The sequence below is a fragment of the Chelon labrosus genome (assembly GCF_963514085.1).
Source record: "Chelon labrosus genome assembly, chromosome: 8".
NCBI lineage: Eukaryota > Metazoa > Chordata > Actinopteri > Mugiliformes > Mugilidae > Chelon > Chelon labrosus.
In genome coordinates this window covers 12,168,492-12,192,732 of record NC_140358.1, presented here as the reverse complement: position 1 = coordinate 12,192,732, position 24,241 = coordinate 12,168,492, and the positions used below count along the sequence as shown (strand labels likewise).

General features: G+C 41.3%; 3 protein-coding genes across 3 annotated transcripts; all 3 read left to right on the top strand.

The window, feature by feature from the left end:
• Positions 1–5,568: 5,568 nt before the first annotated feature.
• rtn4rl2b (reticulon 4 receptor-like 2b) lies at positions 5,569–11,027 on the top strand. Its single transcript, XM_084549574.1, has 4 exons — positions 5,569–5,684; positions 7,112–7,338; positions 7,470–7,703; positions 8,514–11,027. Exons 1-4 carry the CDS (start codon positions 5,636–5,638, stop codon positions 9,381–9,383), a joined length of 1,380 nt encoding a protein of 459 aa, XP_084405700.1. The 5' UTR covers positions 5,569–5,635; the 3' UTR covers positions 9,384–11,027.
• An 8,071-nt stretch (positions 11,028–19,098) lies between these two features.
• LOC311492223 (selenoprotein H-like) lies at positions 19,099–21,742 on the top strand. The gene is made up of 5 exons (XM_084550440.1): positions 19,099–19,129; positions 19,519–19,639; positions 20,417–20,559; positions 21,085–21,199; positions 21,493–21,742. Exons 1-4 carry the CDS (start codon positions 19,114–19,116, stop codon positions 21,195–21,197), a joined length of 393 nt encoding a protein of 130 aa, XP_084406566.1. The 5' UTR covers positions 19,099–19,113; the 3' UTR covers positions 21,198–21,199; positions 21,493–21,742.
• Positions 21,743–22,451: 709 nt separating this feature from the next.
• Positions 22,452–24,241, top strand: LOC311492167 (selenoprotein H-like). The gene is made up of 4 exons (XM_084550365.1): positions 22,452–22,647; positions 22,959–23,079; positions 23,267–23,409; positions 23,587–24,241. The coding sequence occupies exons 1-4, from the start codon at positions 22,632–22,634 to the stop codon at positions 23,697–23,699; spliced, it is 393 nt and encodes a 130-aa protein (XP_084406491.1). The 5' UTR covers positions 22,452–22,631; the 3' UTR covers positions 23,700–24,241.

Below are 24,241 nucleotides of genomic sequence, written 5' to 3'. Positions count from 1 at the left end.
TTTCATATTAGGAGATACAGGGGTTTTCCAGTGTCTTAAGATAACTCTGGAAGCTGTGACCAAGCCCACCATAATCACAGAAAAGGTTCTTTTTGATATATTCGGTATTTGCGATCTGTCCCCTAATAAACATACAGCAGGAGTCAGGGGAATCACTGAGCCTGACCAGTTACTCAAGAAGTCCACGACTTTAACCCAAAATGGACTCACTAATGCACATTCCCATATACAGTGAAGAAAAGTTCCTACCACTGTTTTACACTTCATTTACAAGTAGTAAACATATAGCACTAGGCCACTGGTTCACACATAACCTCAGTCTCTGAAAAATCTCTGACTGTTACGTTAATTAAGTTTTCATTCAAGGAAAAGAACATGAATGAAGTTTAAATCTGCAGAATTCACTGCAGCTTCAGGGCTGGTTTCTCTGTTGGCAGTCAGAGTGCCAGTTTCCATGTCTTTGCTGAAAGGTTGTGTGGAAATCTCACATGGGGCAAAACGGACTGGGGAAAATGTACAGAAATACCAGGGACACTCCCCCACAACACCTGCTGTGCCCCAACACGACAAGCTGAAAACAACTTGATGCAACTCCACAAAGTCTGTCACATCAAGAATGTGTGCGAGTGCGAGCGTGCATGTGCAGGGAACATGTGCATGGTGACAGGTTCTTCCCTTGAACCTGCGTCATCGATGATCACAGCTTCGGTTATTCCTTGCCAGTTTAAAAATATACAGCAGACTTGCATAAACGCATGACACAAATAGAAGGGATGGCGGGAGCAGTGGCAGATAAAAATAAGCTGCTCTATTAATGAGGTGATTTCTTTCTTTTTCTTTTTTTTTTTTTCTAACTGAACTGAATCTGCTGCGGAGACAGTCTTTATGACACAGATTTAACAGGCTTCCTCAAACTGTGCCAGCTGAATTGTCTGTTGTCTTTGACAGTTGCAATGAGAGAGAAAAAAACATAAAGGCCTCACATGTCAGCTTTTATGCGCTATTTTCCATCTGCCATGGACAGCTAATAGCAAACAAATCATCTCTAAATGAATGAATGACTGAGTGGGCCACAGCTCATATAGTGAGCTTGTTGATGCTCATTTTGAGTTGCAACACTAAACTAGGGCTGGCAAGCCGCACAAGTCTGATGAGTGACGTTCATGAGACTCTTAACTGTGATGCCTAATAAGGCAAAAACTTTTGTGCTACACGGACAAAAGCAGTCCCGGTTGTACATATTCAAATCTTTCTCCCAGTTTTTGTTGGGTCAAGTACTTCTACCCAGATGCAGATGTTAAAATACTTAAGCTGACAAGCATACATTTTATGCTTTGCACATTTCATGGATAAATAAATATTATGAAGCTGTAATTATTTTTCACATCACAATTTACAGACAAAACAAGTTAATATAAGTACCACCTGCACCAGCTACAATAGTAAATGGAAATCAGTAATAATGATCCAAAAATATAAAGTACAATAATCTAACAAAGCACTTTTTCCTTGGTGTACTTCCTAAATTATTACTGTCAGACTTTTGTAGTGAGGTATTTTCACAGTGTGCCACTGTTTGGTTCAAATTAAAGGAATTCTTTACATGATATTATGATAATGACGATATTTTGACTCCAACTATTGGTGATTCAGCAGCAGTTTAGCTGGATGAAATGGTGATACAGAAGTCGCCTTATAGCAAAAGGTTCTGGGCAGTGGCGGTTCTACATTGGATTACGCCCCGGGCGAGACCACCTCCGAGCGAGGTGTGGGGAAGTCAAGACTAAACCAATTCACCTTGGTGACCACATAATCGTTTTGTATTACCTATTTTTATTTGGCCATTTCACACAATTCATAAATACAAAAACGTGCAGAACTTATAGGCCTGTATTTATTATATTATGAATGAAATGTGCGTTACATGGAAGAAAGTCAAGGTTTTTCCAAGTGCTCGTGCCGCCCCCTTGTGTCATGAAAAAATGCCGCCCCAGGCGGCTGCCTGGTTCGCCCGTGCCTAAAACCGCTACTGGTTCTGGGTTTGAACCTGCTGGTCTGTTGGAGCCTTTCTATGCCGGGTGTCTCCAGGTGATCCATCTTCCTCCCCCAGTCCAAAGACATGCAGGTTAACTGGTGTTTCAAAATTGGCCATGGGTGTGGTTTAGAGTGAATGTCTGTCTCTTTGCGTTAGTCCTGTGACGGACTGGCGAACCTCCACAGGAGACGCAGTGATAGATAATGAATGGATGATTTAGCTGCTCCAGTTCCAGGGTCGTATTGTTCATACTGTCTGGCTGTGATGTGTCATTGCTAATGATATTAGTAACACCTGGTCTTGTCCTGCTATGATAAGCCAGAATGTCTGCTGTGGAAGAATCCCATTGTGTGTCAAAGTGTGTGCTTGCCTTATTTTAAAACGAAGATTTCATCATGCACAAAACCAAGGTCCAAAAAATAAATTATTTATCCAGTCTGACGAGTGAAGTGACTGGCCTGCACAGAGCAGTGAAGAACTCAGGCCTGTTCAGCACCTTCGGGATAAATGGAATGGATGGAATGTCTTGTGGAGACTTTTTACAGAAATGAATGCTGAGCACAGTGACTAGTGCTGTCCAGAGATATAAGATGTCGTGCAAAACCTCTTGAGATACACTTGAGATTTTGTAAAAAAAACAAACTTGACTTCAATGAACAAAGATGTAATGTCCACATACTTTTAGTCATATAGCTTGTATTTTTGCACCCTTTGTACCCTTGGCTTCAGCAAACAAGCTGCACCTCTACAGTTTATCAATTTATTTATTTTTAAAAGAAGGCAAATGGAGGTTCAGCTGCGTGATTCCAACTTTTTCGTAACCCATAACTGCACATTTTAGACCTTTTAAGGTCCTGAGCAGGCGTACATATAAATTGGCTGCAAAGATGAACTTTACACACAGAAACCTTTCTTCTGGCACTACAACTAAATACCAGATGATTCATTATCTCGTTAACAAAGTCTTGTCAGACCTCTACTGTCCCAAAAGACACCCACATTTTGTCTGATTCATACGTTTCAACTTCTCACTGCATTTAATAGCTCGCATTTGAAAAGATTCTGGTACTCGACGACCTGGCTTGGATTGCCCTTAAAAGAATTAACTGCACGATAAAACTCTCAAAAAAAATATTGAAATTCATAAAATAATTTAAATGCTTTGAGAGAGTGGATTTGAGAAAGAGATCAGTGAGACAAAAACATTTTCGACTCCGTACCCAGTGGACAGAGACACACTCTGTCTGCACACAAGGTCTTGCATGCGTATTTGTGTTTTTGAGTGGGGGTTATGGACGGAGTCAGCAACACATTTTTTTTTAGGATCGGGACAAATCTTTTGAACATGCTGTGTTTACACCAGTTCAAATGCCAGTGTATCCATGATTCACTTGGACACAGCCGGTAAGTGAGAGGATGTATGGGAGGAGATCTGGGAGTGGAGATGTGTATGTGTGTGTGTGTGTTTGTGTGTGTGTTGTTGTTGTTGTTGTTGTTGTTATATACATTCATAGATTTAATTTGTTTCTGTTTAACAGATGCACTCTAATTGTGGCATCACACGTAAAGTACAGATGAAGGACCTAATGTAATCACAAACACAGGTACAAACAGGAGGAACAGTGCCATTCCATGTGCTTGATTAATAGTCTTGTGGAAACACACACACGCATATGACCTGCTTGAAGATGAAGACTAGATAGTGAGCTGGCTGCTGCCTCCCACGGTTACCCTCGAGGCCAAGAATAATGTGAATACATTACACACATACGCGCGAACACAAACACGCACACGTGCTTGTATGGCTACCTTAGTGAGGATATTCTTTGACATAATGCATTCCCTTACTCTAACCCTAACAATCTTAACTAAGTGCCTATCCCTAATCCTATCCATGACCTAATTTAACCTCTTCCCTAAAACATCCTCATAAAAAAGAGAGGACCGATCAAAGTGTCCTCACTTTGCACAAATGTCCTCACTCCGACGGTGTAAAAACTCAAACTGGTCCTCAGAAAGATAGCTGTACAAGAGCACACGCGCACACACATGCCCGATCTTATCTGTTCCACAGCCCCCCCACGGAGGCTACTGATGCCTGCTTGGTGAGCTGTCTGCCTCCCCCAGTCACTTCACCGCAGCCAAGAAATAGTGTGATACCAGACCCACAACTTTTTTTTTCCCTGCGCCGCGCTCACAGCTTGGAGTTACAGATGACCCGGAGCAGGTTTTGGTGAGTGTGTGTGTTCTCTTGGGAACAGATGATGTGCATCATGTTGGACCTGGCTTTGACCCGTGTCCTGAAGGCAGGACTCACTAGTGAGTAAACGCGACCCACCCCTGCCCCGACAGAGTTTATTTCATATGCATAAGACCGCCGTGTCCCGTCTCATCCCACGCCCCGCCAACATGCTGCACCACCTTCTCCTGCAAATAATTTGGATAGCAGCCAAATTGGCTTATTTAGCCAGATCGGCACTCGATGTCCTTGAAGATACAGTGAGATGACACCAACTTCATTCATGTCCACATCACAAAGGAAAGGCCGTGCTCATCCTGTCCAACAGAGCATGAATAACTTGGCTGCTGCTTTAATCAGTGTGACATTAAAAGGAGGGGTTGTTTTGTGACAAATGTAACTTGATGTGCAGAATGCGTTGTGCTACTAATATTTGTCAGTGTTATGTCATCTCTCCTCCTCGCACCAATCTAGCCGGTCCATATGCTGTGTTAAATCATTTCGCTCCACCGCTGGGTTTCCCTTTCAACTTCATCTGTTGTTCTGCACTGTGGGCGGCTCTCGGCTTCTTTCCAAATTGTCCCACACTGATGTACAGAAATGATATTTTGGCTTTAATGCCAAATGAGTTTTCCCACCTCCTGTCCTGTCCTCCTCCAAACCCCCCATGAGCACATGTGCCATGGTGCCCTTGTACCACACAAACAAAAACACTTCTAATTAGCAGGAGTCATAGTGAAATATTCATACTTTCACCCCAGGAACTAATTTGTTTGTTGACACCAAAAAACCTTCATCCTACCTTCATCTTTAATCAGCTGTATTCCTCCCAAATGTACTTTGTCTTAAATGATGAACAGTATAATGGCATAAGATGAACCATATATTAAAAGACTGACAAGATTTTGGTCACTTTACACAAGTTCAAATTATTTACACAAATTAAATGTCATATGAACATCACATCTCATTCACTATAAATATTAAAATGAAATGTGAAGTTACTTTTGTGTCTTTAATTAATTACCTCACTAAGATATGGAATAATCCAAAATAAATCTTTCTTTTGACAGACCGTGGTGCGTAACCACCAAGAAGACAATGACAAAGCCCGCCCTGCCTTTCTTGTCGCTTCCTCCGGTGACTCTCACCCCTCCTCTCGGGCTGACGTGGAGAAGATCCTCCGCAGCCCACGGTGTGGGTGAAGACCGGCCGTGGGTATAAAGAGCTTCCCGGGAATCCAGAACGTCACTGCCTGAAGCAGCAGCGACTCGGTCACCAGAGCTGAACCTCAGCAGAGATAGCAGCAAGCAGGCACTTCTACGCCGCGCAGGCTAACTCGCTTTCGGCTTTGGTTCGAGATGCAGACTCGTTGCACCGTGAGGGGCTCCGGCGCCCGCAACTTCAAGAGTAAGTTATCATCGCCATCGTGCACCTGCTGCTCGAATGCATGTTTGTGATTTTAGTTGGCTTGTGTCAGTTTGTAACTCGCTAACTTACAATTTTCTCACATTTAAAGAAGTGATTTTAGGCTCTGTCACATTCAGAAACTGAAATTATGTTGTTCTGAGTTTTAGCTGCCTTTTGAGAAAACCTAGAATGTATTTTATTCCGCTTTTACGCAAAGATGGCTTGACTATATTTTACTGAGACCGATGCCTGGACACTGTTCCACGTGCATTTAAGTGTATGATGTGTTTATCTGTTATGATGTTAAAAGTTAAGAAGTATGCCATGTATCAAGTAGAAGGTGATAGAAATGCGCACTTTTTTGGATAGTGTAAATTTCACTGTGAACGTAAAAAAAAAATAATAATAATTTAAAGGTGAATTTACGAGATAGTATCAGGTATAAAAAGTAATTTACAACACGTGATCAAATGGGTGTATATGTTTTGCCACGGATCTAAAGTTTAACAAAACTTGCTCATTTAATCTCTCCGTAAAGTCTCCTTTACGCATGGAGAGACATAGACATGACTTATGTACACACGGACTTTCTGAACTTTATTATTTTATCCTGCATCGCCTTAATTGACTCAAAAGTCGTAACTGCGACTGTTCCCCAGCGTCCAGCGCAGCTAATAGACAAACTTGTCAAAAGGTCAGGGGGTGAGAAGCTGGAAAATCTTACGCACAAGTGATGAATGGGAACTTCATGATTATTTAATGCATGTACTTTTCCCGCGGTGGCCACTTTTGTGCAGCGTTATCCGAGCTGTGCCAAGAAGACCCGAAATTATTGATGAGAACTGAAACTGATCCGGGTCAGGTCACTGGTTTTACGGGTCCCCTCTGCCTTTAAAACCCCTCAGCTGAAACATCCTTGTGTTGTAAAGAACTAGGAAAAGGGGTTAATGTGATGCAATTAGCCACGTGTGGTTCATGTTTTTGTCTCTTGTAGGTTTGTATTTTTGATCTGTGGGGATTGTTCTATTCTAAATTGATGAAATCCAGAGTTATATAAGCATGTCACAAGAGCCACTGATACCTAGGTAAGGTGATCTGGTGGAAATGAATGGGCCAATGATTTTTTTTAATGTAAGCTGGTGAATCATATATGAGGCCCAATTTCTGGGGGCCATCAACAAGTCACGGGTGAGAGCACAGCAGTGCTAAAAAGAATCACAGACAATAGCAACAGGTTTGACAGACAGAAAAGAAGAGCAGGTGCCTAGAGCTGAACTCAGCCTCTCTTTCTTTGTCTATCCCTCATACACAATGCGCTCAGTTCCCAAACCAGGAATAATTGCTGCTAATCTGACCTTAAAGAGTCAGTGGTCTATTTCTTTTCAGGAAAAATAATCAACCTTTTCTTTCCCTCTCTCTCTCTGCAGGCGGATTAACTTTGTGGCTGATTCTGTGGCTGGTGGTGGTGAAGCCGGGTGGGGTGACAGCATGTCCCAGACTGTGTGTGTGTTACCCTACGCCCATGACGGTCAGCTGCCAGTCCCAGAACCTGACCATAGTGCCGGCCGGTGTGCCCTATGACTCACAACGTGTTTTCCTTCAGAACAACCGTATCACAGAGCTTCGCGCAGACTCTTTTGGCTTTGAAACTCAGGTGAGAATGACAGCATCTGCGTGTGTGTCTCACTTCAGTTGCCTAACAGTATTTGAAGATATGCATTACACTCCTTTATTTCTCTTTATAATTTTTTTTCTTCATTCCTGTCCCTTTGGATGCCTTTGTAGGTGCTGTGGCTGTATGGCAACAATATCACATGGATTGAAGCCGGAGCCTTCAGTAACCTCAGGATACTGGAGGAGCTGGACCTGGGCGACAATCCCTCGCTGCGGCACCTGGAAGGTGGAGCCTTCAGGGGCTTGGAGAAACTGCAGAGCCTGCACATGCATCGTTGCAAGCTGGCCACTCTCCCCCATGACCTCTTCCACAAGCTGTACAGCCTGCAATTTCTCTACCTGCAGGTACATCCACGCACACAGCTTAAAGATTTACAGTAGTTGACCAGTCATGCATGGGAATTTACACGTGATGCTTGCACTGACACCCACTTGTGCTGCAGAATTGATTTATGGACACATCCATGATTTAACTGTTGCCCACATGCGGGCTGGACACCCACACACACACTGAGGCTTTTGTGCTGCTCACGTGGAAGAATTACTTATAAGGAGGTTCACTGAGTCACAAACTGAGGGAAAAAAAAACACAAGAACAAAAAGCAACACCTCTGCACAATGCCAAGCAATGTTCAGCAGTTGTATCGTCATATTATTATGCAAAAACAAGGGAAATAGCTACACGGAATGGTAAGTGTCAGCAATGTGAGTGGTTGCAAAATCCTCTATGCACATATAAGTGACTGTGTAATATGTGTGCCCACACAGCTCCTGACAGCTATTCTGGCTAGAAACTAAATGAATCAAACTAAAACCAAGGAACAAGCAACAAGCATACTACAAACTATAAAAGAAGACCAAGACCTTCAGCCACATGACAAAGATTATTACCAAGCCCTGTAGAACAAAATAACTCAGTGCAGAGTAATATAATGCTGTGTAGTTTTACAGTATTGCCACACATTAGTGCGCTGTGAAAACTAGGTACTGTCAGCTGCCAAAATCAGTCAGGCGACGAGCCTCTGCCAAGACGCCTTTTCAGGGAACGGAAGAAAACACATCCCACAGTTACTGCAGCTCTGAGCAATACAGGTCACTTCTGAGCACTGTTGCTTCCTCGTAGCACTAAATCTTCTTGTATTTTGACTGTTGCAGGAAAATCAACTCCACTCCCTGCAGGATGACCTGTTCTCAGATCTGGTCAACCTCACCCATCTGTTCCTGCATGGAAATCGTATCCGTGTCCTATCTGAGAATGTGTTCAGAGGCCTGGTCAACCTGGACCGCCTTCTACTCCATGACAACCGCATCAGGCAGGTCAACCGTCGGGCTTTTCGTGATCTGGGCCGCCTGACCATCCTTTACCTGTTCAACAACTCCCTGGCCGAGCTGCCTGGCCAGGCCATGAAAGATACACAAGGCATCCAGTTCCTCCGTCTCAACGGTAACCCCTGGTCCTGTGGCTGTGAGGCTCTTCCCCTCTGGGAGTGGTTCCGCAAAGCCCGCATCTCCTCTTCAGAGCTCGTGTGCACATCCCCATCCCAGCGTCGCGGCCAGGACCTCCGATTCCTCCGGGAGATGGATTTCGCTCTCTGCCCTCTGCCTGACCCCGGCTCCTTGGCTGGAAGCACCACAACCACCTTCAGCACCAAGACCCGCTGGTGGTTCTCCAAGCACAAGCCCGCATCTTCATCCAAGGCCTCATACCAGAAGAGCACAGAGGGAGTGAAGGCCTTCCCCTTCACTGCTGTCAAGCCTCAGTACCTCCCCAAAACCCCCGCTGAAGTCTTGCCCTCCAAGTATGAACTATCTGAGGCTGAGGCTGCACTCCCTAAGCTGGAGCCAGAAGAATACTGGGCCAACTACGGCAATGAAGATTCCTCCATCCGCTGCTTTGAGCTGGATTGTCCTCCAAACTATGACAGCTCAGCCTTCCCCTCATCCTCCTTAACCATCACCCCATCCTCTCTCCTCCCCCTCTTCCTCTCCATAGTCACATTCTCCCTCCACTTCCTTTTTAGCTGAACTCCTTTCTCCTCCCCACCCTGACTTTCCACATCTGATTTCTCCTCCTGCTCTTTCCAATCTTAACAAAAACCTGGATCTCTTTCGGGCACCTCCTCGACATGCAGGGGGTGCTACACTGATGCAGGAAACAGGTGAGGCAGCAGGGAGCTGTCATTTGAGTTGACGTGGGGCAGAACAAGATTTTAATGTCAGAGTTGCTACTGCTTAGTCGTTCAGGCTTTTTAAAAAGCAGTGAACACATCAAGAGAGCTCTGATAGTGACAGTACAAAGGCAGAAACCTACCAATTTAGCTGGTGGGGTCTCCAGATGTTTTTTAAAATATCACAGCTGTAACCAACGCAGGCGTGGGTTTCATCTACAGCTATTTTCTATACTAACTAGTGCTCACCATCCAATCATTACTGACATTATCCCACAATAATTTACAAGTTTCATCACTGATAAAACTCGTGATTAATGGCTATTTGATACTAGCAGAAGTAGGAGAATAAGTGGATCAATACGCATGAAGAGAGATGAGGGAGGAACAATAACAATATATTTTTAGATGTTAGTCTAAAGGCATAAAGGAAGAAGACCATCTCATGTGATCCTAGAAATGCCAGCAACACCACCACCACGATCATGTACATACCACACACCTGTATATAGACCTAATGCACACTGTATTTTAGACTAGTTGGATTTGTATTTTTCCTTTTAGTACGATTTAGTAAACGACTGCTTGTGGTGATAGAAGAGGTATTTAGATTGTAAATGGAAGGCAAACTAATTAAATGTGGAAACTCATTTTTGCTTCTTCCACTCTAGTCCCTTCCCCCCTGCCCCAAAACTTTTTTCCACATGTTTGAAAGAAAAATCTGAACAAATTGATGAGATCCAACATATCAAAGCTCTCTTTCATAATCAACAGGTAGATTAATGCTCGCTACAAAAAGGGGAAATTACTCCAGATACAGATATTTTGTTTGTTTTCCCGATTTTCCTGTGAGCAAAAGTTAACTGTCGCAGATCCCAGTCCAGAAGAGATGACCTGTTTTAACATATCTGACTAAACTGAGTGCCTGTGCACACGTGTGTGCCTCTTAAACAGTTAGTCTGGCTGTCCAAATGGATACAGAACAGGGTATAAAATAACATCGGGCTTGAGTCCTACACAGCTCTTTGTGTTGTTTAAAGCCTCCTGTTGGTTCATGTTTCATTACACTTTGACCTGCTGTTGTCGCCAGATCTTAGTGTGTGTGTGTGAATGTCTGTGCACTATAACGTGTTGTTTTTTTCTAAACTAGAGTGAAAGTTGAAAAAGTCCTTTGTGCACGAATAAAGTTGCATGTCTCAATGACCCAATACTGTGTCTAAGCTCTATTAGTTATACATATGTGCTTTGGATTTATTTTATCTGGTTTCACTGATCTCTGTATTTTATGGTCATAAACTGTCTCGCCTATTGAAGCTGTAACTCATACATGTGCAAAATGTTATGATGTTACTTAGCAACCTGATTAACACAATGTCAATCCAACCTAAATAACATTCGTTAAGGCCGTATGTCCCATGACAGTCCCATGTGTTAAATCTGAACCCAACACAAATCATGACTGTGAGTTTCTGAACAGAACACGAATCATACTGTGATGTTGTTAGACTCTGTATTTTTCAATGAAAAACAAATGTTAGAAAAGTGTTTTGAATTTATTAAATTAATAAAAGAAAATATCAAACAGAAGTGACTGAGGATGTCTTGTTTTGCTGTTGAATTTGTACTTTAATTATGACACTAAGGAAAATGTGAAAATCTCAAAAGCTAATGAGTTGTCACATAGCCCATAAGCACAAACACGATGAATGCACACAAACATACACAGTAGTCGAAACTTTGTGGTAGCAGAGCACAAATCTCACAGCAGCCTAATCTTGAATCAATAAGACTTTCATTCATATTTTTCATTGTCACACTAAAATCCCAGTAAATTAATGAACTCATATGAACACAACTAATAGCAGGATTGTCAGGACAAACACACACTGACTGGAGAGTTGATTTTTGTTGCCTGTGTGTGTACGCGTGTGTCCATATGTGTGTGGTTGAACTAATACTGTGAGTATGTGTGTGCTGATGACCATTCACCTCAACTATTCACTCCTCACCCCAATCACTTTTCTCGGCATGTGCAGAAGGCAGCTATATTGGGCCATATTATGCACTGAGACGCATGCACAGGCTGTGGAGATGTGTGTGTTAGTGTGTATGCGTGGGTTCAAAGGGTCTGAAGGGGAGGGGGTGCTGGGGTGTGATTCAGGGAAGAGGCAGAATGGGGAGCACACCAGGACGAAAATGTGACGATGTGTCCCGGAATCAGCACACACCCCCTCAACAGATTAATTCTCACCATGTTAATGATAATGTCGACGATGATGCACACACTCGTGCTTCTGTTTGCAAGCGCAAGGGACACATGCACATGCTAACACATACACACTCAAACTGTAAATCTTGGGGAAGTTTGGTTAGGTGGCCTGCAGGCCCTCAATGTGTTCAAGATGAAATGTCTTTATATTACTCTGCCCTCAGTTGTCTTTCCTCTACTATATAGATTTTCCAAAAAAAGATTAACACTACTCTCATATGATCTCAGTATGGAGCTAGCAATTTAGCTTAGTTTGGCTCAGGGACGAAAAAGGGTGGCAAAGTTGGCCTAGCTCAGTTCAGAAGAAACAAGAAACAGCCCATTTTATGCTCACTAATGAACACTTTTTATCAGTTTGTTCAACAAAAATAAACACAGACGTATGAAAAGTACGAAAAATGACTTTACAAAGGGTTATATGACTGCTTTGGACAGGCCCAGTCTTTTCCTGGAGCTGGTTGCCTGGCAACAGCTCAGGGCCAAGAAAAAGCTTGGAGCACATCTCAATAAAACTGAAAAATTCAGCTTTTATACATTTTATATGTTGATTAAACACACAGCATGTTAATTGGTGATGTTTAATTACTTAATTTAAATTTAGAGAAACAGATATATGTACAGTATCTTCTTTCTGTTTGACAGCTTGTTCCCAGTCTTTGTGCTAGGGTAGGCGACTGTGTATTTACCACAGATGCATGACTCTGAAATCAGTCTGAAATTTACCTACAATCCTGCTATTACTTATATTCATTCATTCATTCATTCATCTTCTGTAACCGCTTGTTCCTGTTAAGGGTCGCGGGGTCTGCTGGAGCCTATCCCAGCTGTCATCGGGCGAGAGGCGGGGTACACCCTGGACAGGTCGCCAGTCTATCGCAGGGCTAACACAGAGAGACAGACAGACATTCACACTCACAGTCACATACGGCCAATTTAGAATCACCAAATAACTTAATGAGCATGTCTTTGGACGGTGGGAGGAAGCCGGAGTACCCGGAGAGAACCCACGCAGACACAGGGAGAACATGCAAACTCCACACAGAAAGGCCCAGTCAGCCCAGGGATTTGAACCCGGGACCTTCTCGCTGTGAGGGTCTTACTGATTCAAGATCAGGCTGCTGTGAGATTTATGCTTTGCTACCACAAAGTTTCTACTGTCCATGTTTAAGTGTATTCATTGTGCTTATGTGTTGTGAAACAACTCATCAGCTTTTGAGTATTGCATATTTTCACTAGTGTCATAATTAAAGAACAAATTCAACAGTCAGAAATTTACCTACGGCATATTACAGTATATGTGTTTTTCACATTTCAAATATATTTTACATTCACAGTGACTCATACTTTTGTGGTGATTATAGCTTTCGACATCCCCTGTCCCCAGACATAACCACCTGCAGAAATGCACATCAAAAACTTTTATCGTGACCAATTTTGATTACCCCTTCCCACATTTCTGAGTTCCTTTGCCTTCCGTGAAAGCAGCTGCCTGGGCGGTCATGGGACATATTCAGTGCTTTTCCGGTGCAGGAACACGACCAAGCCATGAGCAGAAAGTATTTCTCTGAACTCGTCACACTTTGATAATGTGCAACCCACTCATTCTCCCGCAACTCTCCGTCTTGTTTTACTTCCCCCTGCTCTTTCTTCTCTTTTATGTGTTTGCTCGCCTTTTATTTGCTGTCACCAAGTCTTTGTCTGATCCCCTATCGCTGCAGCACTTCTCTCTCCCTGTCACAGTCTCCCCCACATGCTTATGCTTGTCTTGGCCGAGCCTGCGTGTTAGCTATGAGTTGGCGTGCTTCGCTGTCTGCGTGCCGTTGGCGTGTTTGCTGACGTTCACCAAACACGTGTTGTTTGAAAAGGATGAACTGAGACTCACACCCTTACGTCAGAGAGCCCAGAAAGGAAATAAAAAGACGGAGAGATTTTAAAAAGGATGAAATGGATATATTCCCAGCCAGAGTATGATGAATAGAGGAAGAACACAATAGAGTAATTGACAGTTCAGTGGTGCAGTAAAGGCGACAACTGACCTATCACATTCATAATTGATCAACATCATTTGCAGCACCGTTGCACTGGCCGACTTCCATTGTCCAGCATGAGAAAACCTGAGCCGCAGGGGCAGCGAACCTCTGCTTTTGATAATTCACCAAACGGAAGGGAAAGACCAAACAGAGAGTTGAGGAAATCCTTGCACCATTTGAATGCATCATTCAGCGTGGAAACACTGACTGTCCAAGAAACAGTGAGACTTTGAGATGAGAAGCAGTGGCCCTATTGCTTGCATGAGTGTCAGTGGTTGAAGTGCTGCCAAAAGGGTGAGAAAAGCAACAGAGGGAAATCTCCCAAATAATTACTAAATGTCAAAAAGGGGGGCTTTAGGAGATGAAAATTAGACTTTTTAATCATGCAGTTTTTCATACAACTGGCTTTGAAATCAATTATACAAGCCCAGAAACTGGAGAAATTATAGAGGCTCTGGAGGATCTAGAGGTGCGGAGGTCATACTTCAAGTGCGCCAGTGCAAGTTATACACAAATAACTCCTTAAACATTCAACTTTACAACTTTCAAATACCCTTAAAAACAACAATTAAGCACAACTAATATTTAATCATAAATCACCATAAACTTAAAATGTATAGTTTCTGAAATGTCTTGTCCCTTTCAGAGCTTATGATCAGGAGTCAGACTTGATCATTTGAACATTACACTGAAGAGTTCTCATGAAAGTCATCAAATTTACGAGTATAGGAGACTTAGTTTTAGATTTAAACCTCTCCAGTTACTCTTCTACCGTCTTTGACGGCAGACAGCGTGGACACTTGTTGTCTGTGTCTTAATAAGTATAATACGTGAAGAGTCTCTTGATCCTAATCCTGGTACATAAGTGGCAGGAGCAGCAGTGAGCAGAGTAAGAAAAGACACAGTTGAATCGGTGGAAGAGCACATCCTTTAGAGAGATCACACTGATTGACTGTTTACAGCAAATCAGTGCACGAGAGGAGAAATGTTGGGACAAAAGTAGGCTAATGACAAAGAAGGAAAACTCAGAGCTTTCTTCTTGTTTTGGACTGGGTGGATAGCACATGTGCGTCTTTACTTGGGGCCACAGACGTCCTAGGATGGCCACTGCATGGTGGTTGGTCACTGTGTCCAAGTGCAACTTTTTAGTCCAGACAGAGGTGACAATAGGTCTTTGGTGCCGGTAGTTGTTTAATGTCAGTTTGGTCTGTTAAGTTTTAAGTTAACACACATTTTTGGGGCAAATACAGCAGCTTGCTATGTCAGTGTTTCACAGTGTAAAGTGACAAACTGCCCATCGTAACCTGAGCAGGATTATCAAACAAAGAAAGATCACAAGTATACCTTCATTAGCTGACAGCCAAGAGACAAGATGCTGTAATCTTTGGATAAGATGCTGTAAGCAGCAAGCATACAAAAAAAAAGTTGGATTTATGAATGAAGGATCTGTATTGTGGTGATCCTCCTCTTCTCTGCATATGTATGAATGCACAGAAATATCCGTGTGCATGCATGAATATTTGTGATGTGCGGAGGCAGTCGTTCTGTGCTTCCGGTCTTGAGTCACAAAGAAGCAAAAGAGGAGAGTGGGGTGAAAACAGGGCACATCTGTCCGGTGGTCCATCTGCTCATTGGAAGGTTTACGCACACAGCTAAAAATACTCTGCAACAGACTGCAAAGACAGAATGGGAGCCAAAGAAACACTAGAGATTTGATGTATCTTTGTGTTTGGTCTGATTCAGAAAGGGTAAAAGATGTAATCATGCGACAAAGACGCCAAGAATAAAAGTGACGACAAAGTTTGTTGTTAACATGAGAACAAAAGCACAGTGATTAGATGGGCGATTGTGAGTCAGTCACTCACACACACGCCTCGCTCTGGGAGGCTGTGTCGCCTGTCTTTTTTGGCACATACGCAACTTGTGATGTTCTCTCGACAATTAGCCTACTTTGAGTGCCCAAAAATATGAGTTCCACATAAACATTGACAGACAGGATTGTTGTTGCTATTTCGGTAACACCATATTTGCTCTTGACTTTGGATTACTCAAGCACATCCGTCTGTCACTCTACAGGGTTTTCTGTCACTTTCTCCTTGTTTGGTTGTGGATGCTATCTTTCAGCCGTTCCCCACAAGTCCACATTTGGGGATTATGCAAACCAGTAGAGAATACGGGAACTGCAATCATCTGCCCTACTGTTTGCTGGGGTAAATAGACAGGTCTTTATTTGGAACTGCCAGAAGGAAGGATTAGTCTATAAGTGGGATGACGCACATATGAGACCAAAAAGTCTGTCAGATGTCAGTATGCATGTCTTAGTTGTGTTCAATACACACAGCATTTTGAAGGTTGTGAAGCCATTCACTCAAAAAAAAAATAAAAAATCGGAAACAAATCTGTTGGTTGGCTCAATCTCCTTTGTCACATTCATTCAACACCTCAACCTGTGGGTGTTGCATCCGTTGTCTTCAGCTTCATGTTGGAACAGCAGCTGGCCCGACTTTCCATGAAAGACGCTTTGGTGAAAAGCCAACTCAGAATGAAGTAAGATTTATTATTAATCTGTCCCAGCTGTCCATGTGCTGTAGACGGAAATTTCCATACAATTCTCACTAAATGTTGTAGCCATGGAACTGGCCAATCAATAATAATATATTATAGAATAATAATTTTTGATTCAATAAAGAGGTGTGCCCCAGGGTTCACAACTGGGATCACTTCTCTTCTCTGTGCGCAAACAATGACTCACTGGTTTTCAATAACTGTTCAGCTGTGCTAGTAACACCGTCATAAGCCTGATCTATCAACAAGTGTCTCTTCAGTCTAATTTCAACATTGTACAATACTTGCCTTCAACAAAACACATTTGGATATTGTTATTTTTGGTACAAGGCAGAAACTCAAATCAAAACAAAAGCAACTTCAACTTCTATTTAAATCAGACAAACATCAAATGTTGAGCTGGTTTAGATTCAGATTCAATGATTCAAAGTATTTATTGTTGCGTGCACAGTATGAAACCATGTTTTCCTGTACAATTAATGTCTTCGTTTGCTGTCCACAATGAATACCAGACAATATAAAGTATAAAATAGATAAATAATAATACAAAATAAAGGCATTTAAAAAAAAAAAAAACACGACATAAATAAGGGAAAGATAAGATTTGTCACATGCACAGTTATACATAGTACAATGCACAGTTAAATGTATTTTTTGTATCTGCGGCCAGTAGTAAAGAAGTAATACAGTAAAAACAGTGATAATTACACATAGCACACAAGGTAGAAAATATAGGTATAAATGCATAACAATAAAATAAAATAAAATATAAACTGTAAACTTGAAATGTAAACTTAAAAGGGGTAGCTTATACAGGCATTTACAATATTTTAAAACAGCTGTGTGAATAAAGTACAGTAATACAGTGGTACTTAAGTCCAGTTAAGGCTCAGAGTTGAGCAGACGGATGGCATGGGGATAGAAACTCTGTTTTCTTCAGACTCTCAGTCTTTGTTCTCAGACAGCGGAAACGCCGGCCTGATGGCGGTAAGAGGAAGAGCGAGTGTCCGGGATGGCTGTTCCAGGATCTTCTTGGCCCTCAACCTGCAATGTTTTGTATAAATGTCCTGCAGGTAGGGGAGGGTTGCATATCTTGTACAAATATATGATTGACAAAATTAAATTTACACTTTACTGTGACAAATTATCTAATCTGTGATTATGATAGAGCGACCTCTTAAGTGTTTGTCCTAATGAATAAACATGAAAGTAGATAAATGCATTAAAAATAACCACCTTCTAATCATGCATGTAATGTTTTCCATTTAGCAGAAATGTAAATTAATCAAATAAAATAATAATCTTGACACCATGAAACAAATCATTATCGCAAATAAATCATATATAAGACAAAAATGATCAACAAAACTATGTGCGCATATAAGGCAAAATGTAGCTTGTACATGTATGTTAAATGTCTGTCTATATACTGTGTGTCCATGCAATGTCTGTGGCATTTGTGTACAAAATAAATACAAAAACTGAATGTTTGAAAATCACAGTCAGTGGAGGTTGGAAGCACTGGGTGCTATAGTGGAGTGTGATGTCTGGAGGTAAAAAAAGGGGCTATCCATGATGGCTTTCAGCTTCCCTCTCATCCTCTTCTCTGTCCCTGCCTCCATACTCTATAGTTCTATCCACACTACAGAGCTTGCCTTCCTCACCAGTGTGCTGTTTGTTACCACCACACTTTTTAATGCCACCAGCATGACAAAGAAGAGATTATGCTGTGGTGTAGCGAGTGAACACTAATGATGACAGTACTGTTCCTAGTGCTGATCGTCGCCCCGTCTGATGTCCCATTGTTGAGGTAGTCTGTAGTCCAGGCCACGAGGTCCTCACCCACCAGCATTGCAGCGGGTTTCTGAGCCAGTCTCAGCAGCTGGATGGAGTTGATAGCACTTTGGAGACACTGAAGAATACATTTCTCACTGCGGCTTTTGTCTTCTCCAGATGTGTATAAGCTCTGTGGAGCAGATATGATGGTTTCCTCCACAAACTGGCAAGCCCGGCAAACTGCAGGTGGTCCATGCAGTCTCTAAGGTATTTAAAACATGTGATGTTAGTTTGAAATCATTGAAAGAACTGGGACTTCTATTCCGGATGTAGATCCTGCATCAAACCTGTTAAATAAGATGAAAAAACTGCTGTTGTCTAAAAAGAATCATCTTTGTAAAATGATTGCACCTTTTGCATCTATACAAACACAAAATTATTTGAATACATTGTTTAAAAACAAAACAAAACAGTAATTAGAGTTCTATTCTAGTGACTACCCCTTTATTTATCTTCATACTGAAACTAAATTTATCATATTAATCTTACTTGGCGAAATATACATGAATCCTTTCTTTAAAGTACAATATGTAATTCACAATGACATGCTGCAACACACCAAAATGAAAACACAACGAAAAACGTTGCTCAGAGATTATTAATATATAACATTAGATTCATATAAACACATCTAGTGTCACAGTTCTGTTTTGCTAACAAGTCTGTTTGTTGGTGGCATGGTGAAAATAAAGCAACTGATTTATGATGTGAATTTATTAAAATAATGCATTTACGTTTTACGCCTAGTATATAAAAATGTTAATGTCCAACAAAGATTTTTATGTCAGGTGAGTCTTTCTTAGTAATGGTTTCGTCCGTCCAAGTGAAACCCCCCTTGGCAAACATAATGGTACGGTCGACGTAAGCGCGAAAGTTTTGTAACTGCAATGGCGTCCAAGGCAGGTGGGTGTGTTGTGGAGACATAATATACACACAACCGTATTTAATAGACGGATTGTAGAGATGCACTTCGTTTTGTCTATTGCTGATAAACAAATAAAGTCCGACATAGCACTTGTTGCACGGTTGTCATGTTGCTGTGTTAGAGTTAGACTGCGTAAATTTAACGTTAGCAAGCAACATGGCTAACAGTGGAGCAAAGCATCCAAAACTGAAGGAATGTAGTGACTACTAGATTTATATCATTCACTTTGTCATTACATTCACCGAACTAAAGGGTAGCACTGGTTGGCTATAGTCGACTGAAAGACTTCATATTTTACACACCAGCGAGTATCTACTGAGTGATGTCAGTTGTTATGAAACAACACAACATCACGTGTGTCCTTCAGGTCGTCGAGGGACGAAGCGCAAAGCTGCAGAGGAGGAGCAACCACCCGTAGAGGAGAAGAAGGACCTTGGAGGAGAGGAGGAGAACGGACAGGAAGGTCCAAGGGTGGTCATTGAACACTGGTGAGCACTGTTATCACATCATAACAACGGAGGAAGCATTCAGAGGCTTTTAGCTGAGTAAATGATGTGGTGTAATTAAAACATAATCAGTCACAAGTCATCAAAACCTTATTATGTTTGGGTTATGTATTAAAAGTAATTATTGTAATTACGAAGATAGGCCACATACATTATTACTATATCAAGTATAACTCATATTTTTGAACATAAAAATAAATTAGATGCAGATTGTAGAGTTGATTTAACCACTTTGTGTTGTGCATATTCTGTGATAGTCTTAACATTTTATAACCAGATCATGTTTTTATGCAGCTACATTTAACAGTTGTTTTCATTATTGATCTCCTGTTGATCAGATAAACTCCCATTAGAATGAAGTATGTCCTCACATCCACTGCAACCAGACAATGAGCAGGGTTTTTAATCAAAAAAAGACATAACTGATAATGCTAACCAATCATTAAAGTATTATCTGACTTTGATAACATTTGCTTTGTTCGCTGTTTACCTTACCTGTTCAAATATTTAAACATTTGGTAGCAAATATATAAAATAAAAGCAGGAAGCAGCAGTTATTACAAATGACAGATGTACAATGTGGCAACTAGAGTAAATAATAAGAATAATAAGAATAAGAAAACCTTTATTTGTCCCACAATGGGGAAATTGCAGTTTGCAACAGCATGCAGAAATGGCAGCGATAGAATAGATCTTAATCACCAGTCTTGATGACTTTGATGATTTTGGACAATTTCTTCAATCAATTTTCCATTGCAGTAAAAGCTGACGAGTGTATGGGCGTAATGCCGAGGAGGTCAAGTCTGCCCTCCTGGCAGCCCGCCCTGGACTGACTGTGGTCCTTAACCCTGAGAAACCCCGCAGGAACAGCTTCGAGGTTACTCTGCTGGGTGGAGGCAAAGGTGAGGAGGAGGAAATGGCAAATCCATGAATAACTCGACCATTTGGTGTTTCTGGGGAAACTCCGTCATACTTGAAAAGTATAGCTATCTCACTTTTTGGAATTTTACCGTGGCTTTTACAAGTGGCTACTTAAATGATTTGGCATCAAACTTTGTATGTGTAAAACCACCGCCTGTTGGGCAGATAACATTTGTAGAGGTCATGAGATATTCACCTCTAAGAGGATGTTAGTGTAAGAAAACAATGCCCCACTTACGCCATTGTTTGTGATTGTCTTCAGAATTTCTCAGAAGTGAATTAAACACATTTCTTCTTTCTGTTCAGAAAAACCATGCCTCAACATTATAGTCTATTTTCAAGTTTAAAAGATTTCACAAAATCTCACCACAGTTTGATTGAATCCTGCTTGCACAGTCAACAGAGAGCTGTGTTTGCCAGGAATGCAAAGCTAACATGAGAACGCCACCCCCACACCCTATACATTCCTATGAATGACACAGTTTTTTTATATCTAATCCCTTAAGAAACGTCCTTGTGGACTGGAATAAAGAAGGGTCCACCTCGTAAGCTGAAGTTTCCTCAGCCGGATGTTGTAGTTGCGGCTCTACAAGATGCTATGGAGGAGAAGACCCAGTGAAGGTTTGTCAAAGCTGTTAGAGAAAAAAAATAAAGTAAGGGTTTTACACCTCTAACTGCTGGTGAGAAAATAACATGCAGTTTAAAGTGGGCTTACATAAGTGAATGTTATGTGATGCATATTGAAATCAGGTTTTAAGTACACCGTTGGTAATCATCTTTATTCAGCAGCTTCTAAACTGCTTTACGAGTTGTATGCAGAAGATGTAATATAGCAGACAGTGGGCCGTGAATAGGTCTAAGCATGCTATGAACCGTGTAATTGAACAGAACTTTTCTTTCTGTCTTGCATGCAGCTGAGCTTTCAGGAGATGTGGCCAGTAGAAGCAGAATGATGAGGAGAGACCAAGGAGAGGAGTTCTCAGTTCCTCCTCTGATGACCCAAGCTCCAACTGCTGACATCTTCTGGATACACGGCGCCACCTGGTGGAGCATCAATGAGATAATACGTTTCTCAGATGCACAGTCTTGCCTCTTTATTTTTCCCCCTCTGTTTCTCTTTTTTTTTGTGATTTTATATCTGATTTTGTTAAATAAAGACATTTCAAGTTATTGTGTGGATGTTGTGTTCTTGCTTTTTTCTTCTGTAGTTTAAGGAATTATGTTGAAGTACAACCAAAACATTTTGTTTTGAGTGCATGACTTTATACAGCCATAACTGTATTCTGATAGCATGTCTCAATTTGCTCAAGCACTTCTTGCATTTTGTCTCATGATTATTAAACAAATCCATCTTTCTGTTCGACCACAGACTACATGTGTTTGACCCTCTTGCCTTTTTCCTCACGGAGGCGCACGTTTCTTAAGGAAGTGACATCATTTTCTCGCGACGTGCCGCGGCAACTGTTCCTGAGCGCAGTGAATTTATTCTACAAAAAATGCTAGAAATAGTCATGTAAGTATTAAACATTCGTAAACATTTCTCTAACGTAATGATAAGCGTCCACTGGACTGACTTTATAAAACGATTGTTCCGTTTGTGTCTTCAAAAACAAAGTTATTTGAAAACATTGTTTTTTTTTTATTGTAGTGACTATCCCCTTTATTTGTATCAGATTAGCCATAAAACGAGGACGCGAAATATACATGAATCCTTTATTTAAAGCACAACAACTTGTTCCGAGATTATTAATATATTACATGATAATATAAACGCATCTAGTGTCACAATTTTGTATTGCTAACAAGGGTGTTTGTTTTCTATAATGGTGGCATGGTAAAATAGAGAATCTGATTTATGTTATGAATTTATTAAAATAATACATTTACGTTGTTGGAAAAAGAAGTATAGAAATGTTAATATGCCAGAAAGTCGTTTTATGTCAGGTGGCAGTATTTCAGAAGTCTTTTTCTTATTAATGGTTCCGTCCATCCTACAGCAAACCCCCCTTGGGAAACATAATGGTACGGTACGCGCGAAAGTTTTGTAACTACAATGGCGTCCAAAGCAGGTGGGTGTGTTGTGGAGACATAATATACACACAACTGTATTTAGTAGGTGAATTTTAAGGATGTACTTAGTTTTTTCCAGTTGATAAATAAATAAAGGCCGACATAGCACTTGTTGCACGGCTGTCATGTTGCTGTGTTTGAGTTAGACTGCGTAAAGTTAACGTTAGTAAGCAACATGGCTAACAGTGGAGCAAAGCATCCAAAACTGAGGATGTAGTGACTAGTAGATGGTTGGCAATAGTCGACTGAATGACTGCATACTTTACACACCAACGTTATTAAACAACACAACGTCACGTGTGTCGTTCAGGTGGTCGAGGGACGAAGCGCAAAGCTGCAGAGGAGGAGCAACCACCCGTAGAGGAGAAGAAGGACCTTGGAGGAGAGGAGGAGAACGGACAGGAAGGTCCAAGGGTGGTCATTGAACACTGGTGAGCACTGTTATCACATCATAACAACGGAGGAAGCATTCAGAGGCTTTTAGCTGAGTTAATGATGTGGTGTAATTAAAACAATCAATCACAAGTCAGTAAAACTTTGTGACTGGCTTATGTATTAAAAGTAATTATTTTAATTACAAAGATAGGATTTTGGACTTTGATCAAATTTCCATTGCAGTAAAAGCTGCCGAGTGTATAGGTGTCATGCTGAGGAGGTGAAGTCTGCCCTCCAGGCAGCCCGCCCTGGACTGACTGTGGTCCTTAACCCTGAGAAACCCCGCAAGAAGAGCTTTGAGGTTACTCTGCTGGATGGAGGCAAAGGTGAGGAGGAGGAAATGGCAAATCCAAGAATAACTTGACCATTTGGTGTTTCTAGGGAAACACCGTCATAATTACCGAAGTATTGCTATCTCAGGAATGCACAGCTAACACGTGAACGCCACCCCCACACCCTATACATTCCTATGAATGACATTCTCCTATATCTAATCCCTAAAGAAACATCCCTGTGGACTGGAATAAAGAAGGGTCCGCCTGCTAAGCTGAAGTTTCCTCAACCAGCTGTTGTAGTTGTTGCTCTACAAGAGACTATGGAGGTGAAGACCCAGTGAAGGTTTGTCAAAGCTGTTGGACCGAATAGTACAAAAAAGAAATGAAACCAAGGGTTGTACAGTCTCAAAATAAGTGATCCTTGTAATAAAAATTTGAATTAAACTGTAAAAACATATCTGCTTTTTTTCGTACACTTTACATGAAATAAACACATGAAAAACAGTTTATGCTGATCTTGTGTTCATAGGTTGTTATTAACAGAATCCCTAAATATGCAATGTAAACTGCTAATGCTGTTAAATATTTGCCTGAAATTATCTTCCATGTACTGTATGTGTCAGTGCTGAGCTTATTACACAGTGTCAATCTTAAGACTTTCGAAATCACCTCCAAACCCCTTTAATATATTAGAAAAACTAATAAAATGCATAAGTGAATGTTATGTGATGCCTATTGGAATCAGGTTTTAAGTAAACCATTTGTAATCGTCTTTATTCAACAGTGTCTAACTGCTTTACGAGTTGAATGCAGAATTCCCAATTAACTCTAATGAGCATGTCTTTGGACTGTTAACCCAGAACCTTGCTGGGTTCTACTCATT

Bases quoted from the DNA above. Each gene is read 5' to 3' on its own strand.
- LOC311492167 (XM_084550365.1), top strand. The intron at 23,080-23,266 runs GTGAGCACTGTT...TTTCCATTGCAG, and splicing joins AGGGTGGTCATTGAACACTG to TAAAAGCTGCCGAGTGTATA. The intron at 23,410-23,586 runs GTGAGGAGGAGG...TAATCCCTAAAG, and splicing joins TCTGCTGGATGGAGGCAAAG to AAACATCCCTGTGGACTGGA.
- rtn4rl2b (XM_084549574.1), top strand. From the start codon at position 5,636: ATGCAGACTCGTTGCACCGTGAGGGGCTCCGGCGCCCGCAACTTCAAG. The intron at 5,685-7,111 runs GTAAGTTATCAT...CTCTCTCTGCAG, and splicing joins CGGCGCCCGCAACTTCAAGA to GCGGATTAACTTTGTGGCTG. The intron at 7,339-7,469 runs GTGAGAATGACA...ATGCCTTTGTAG, and splicing joins CTTTTGGCTTTGAAACTCAG to GTGCTGTGGCTGTATGGCAA.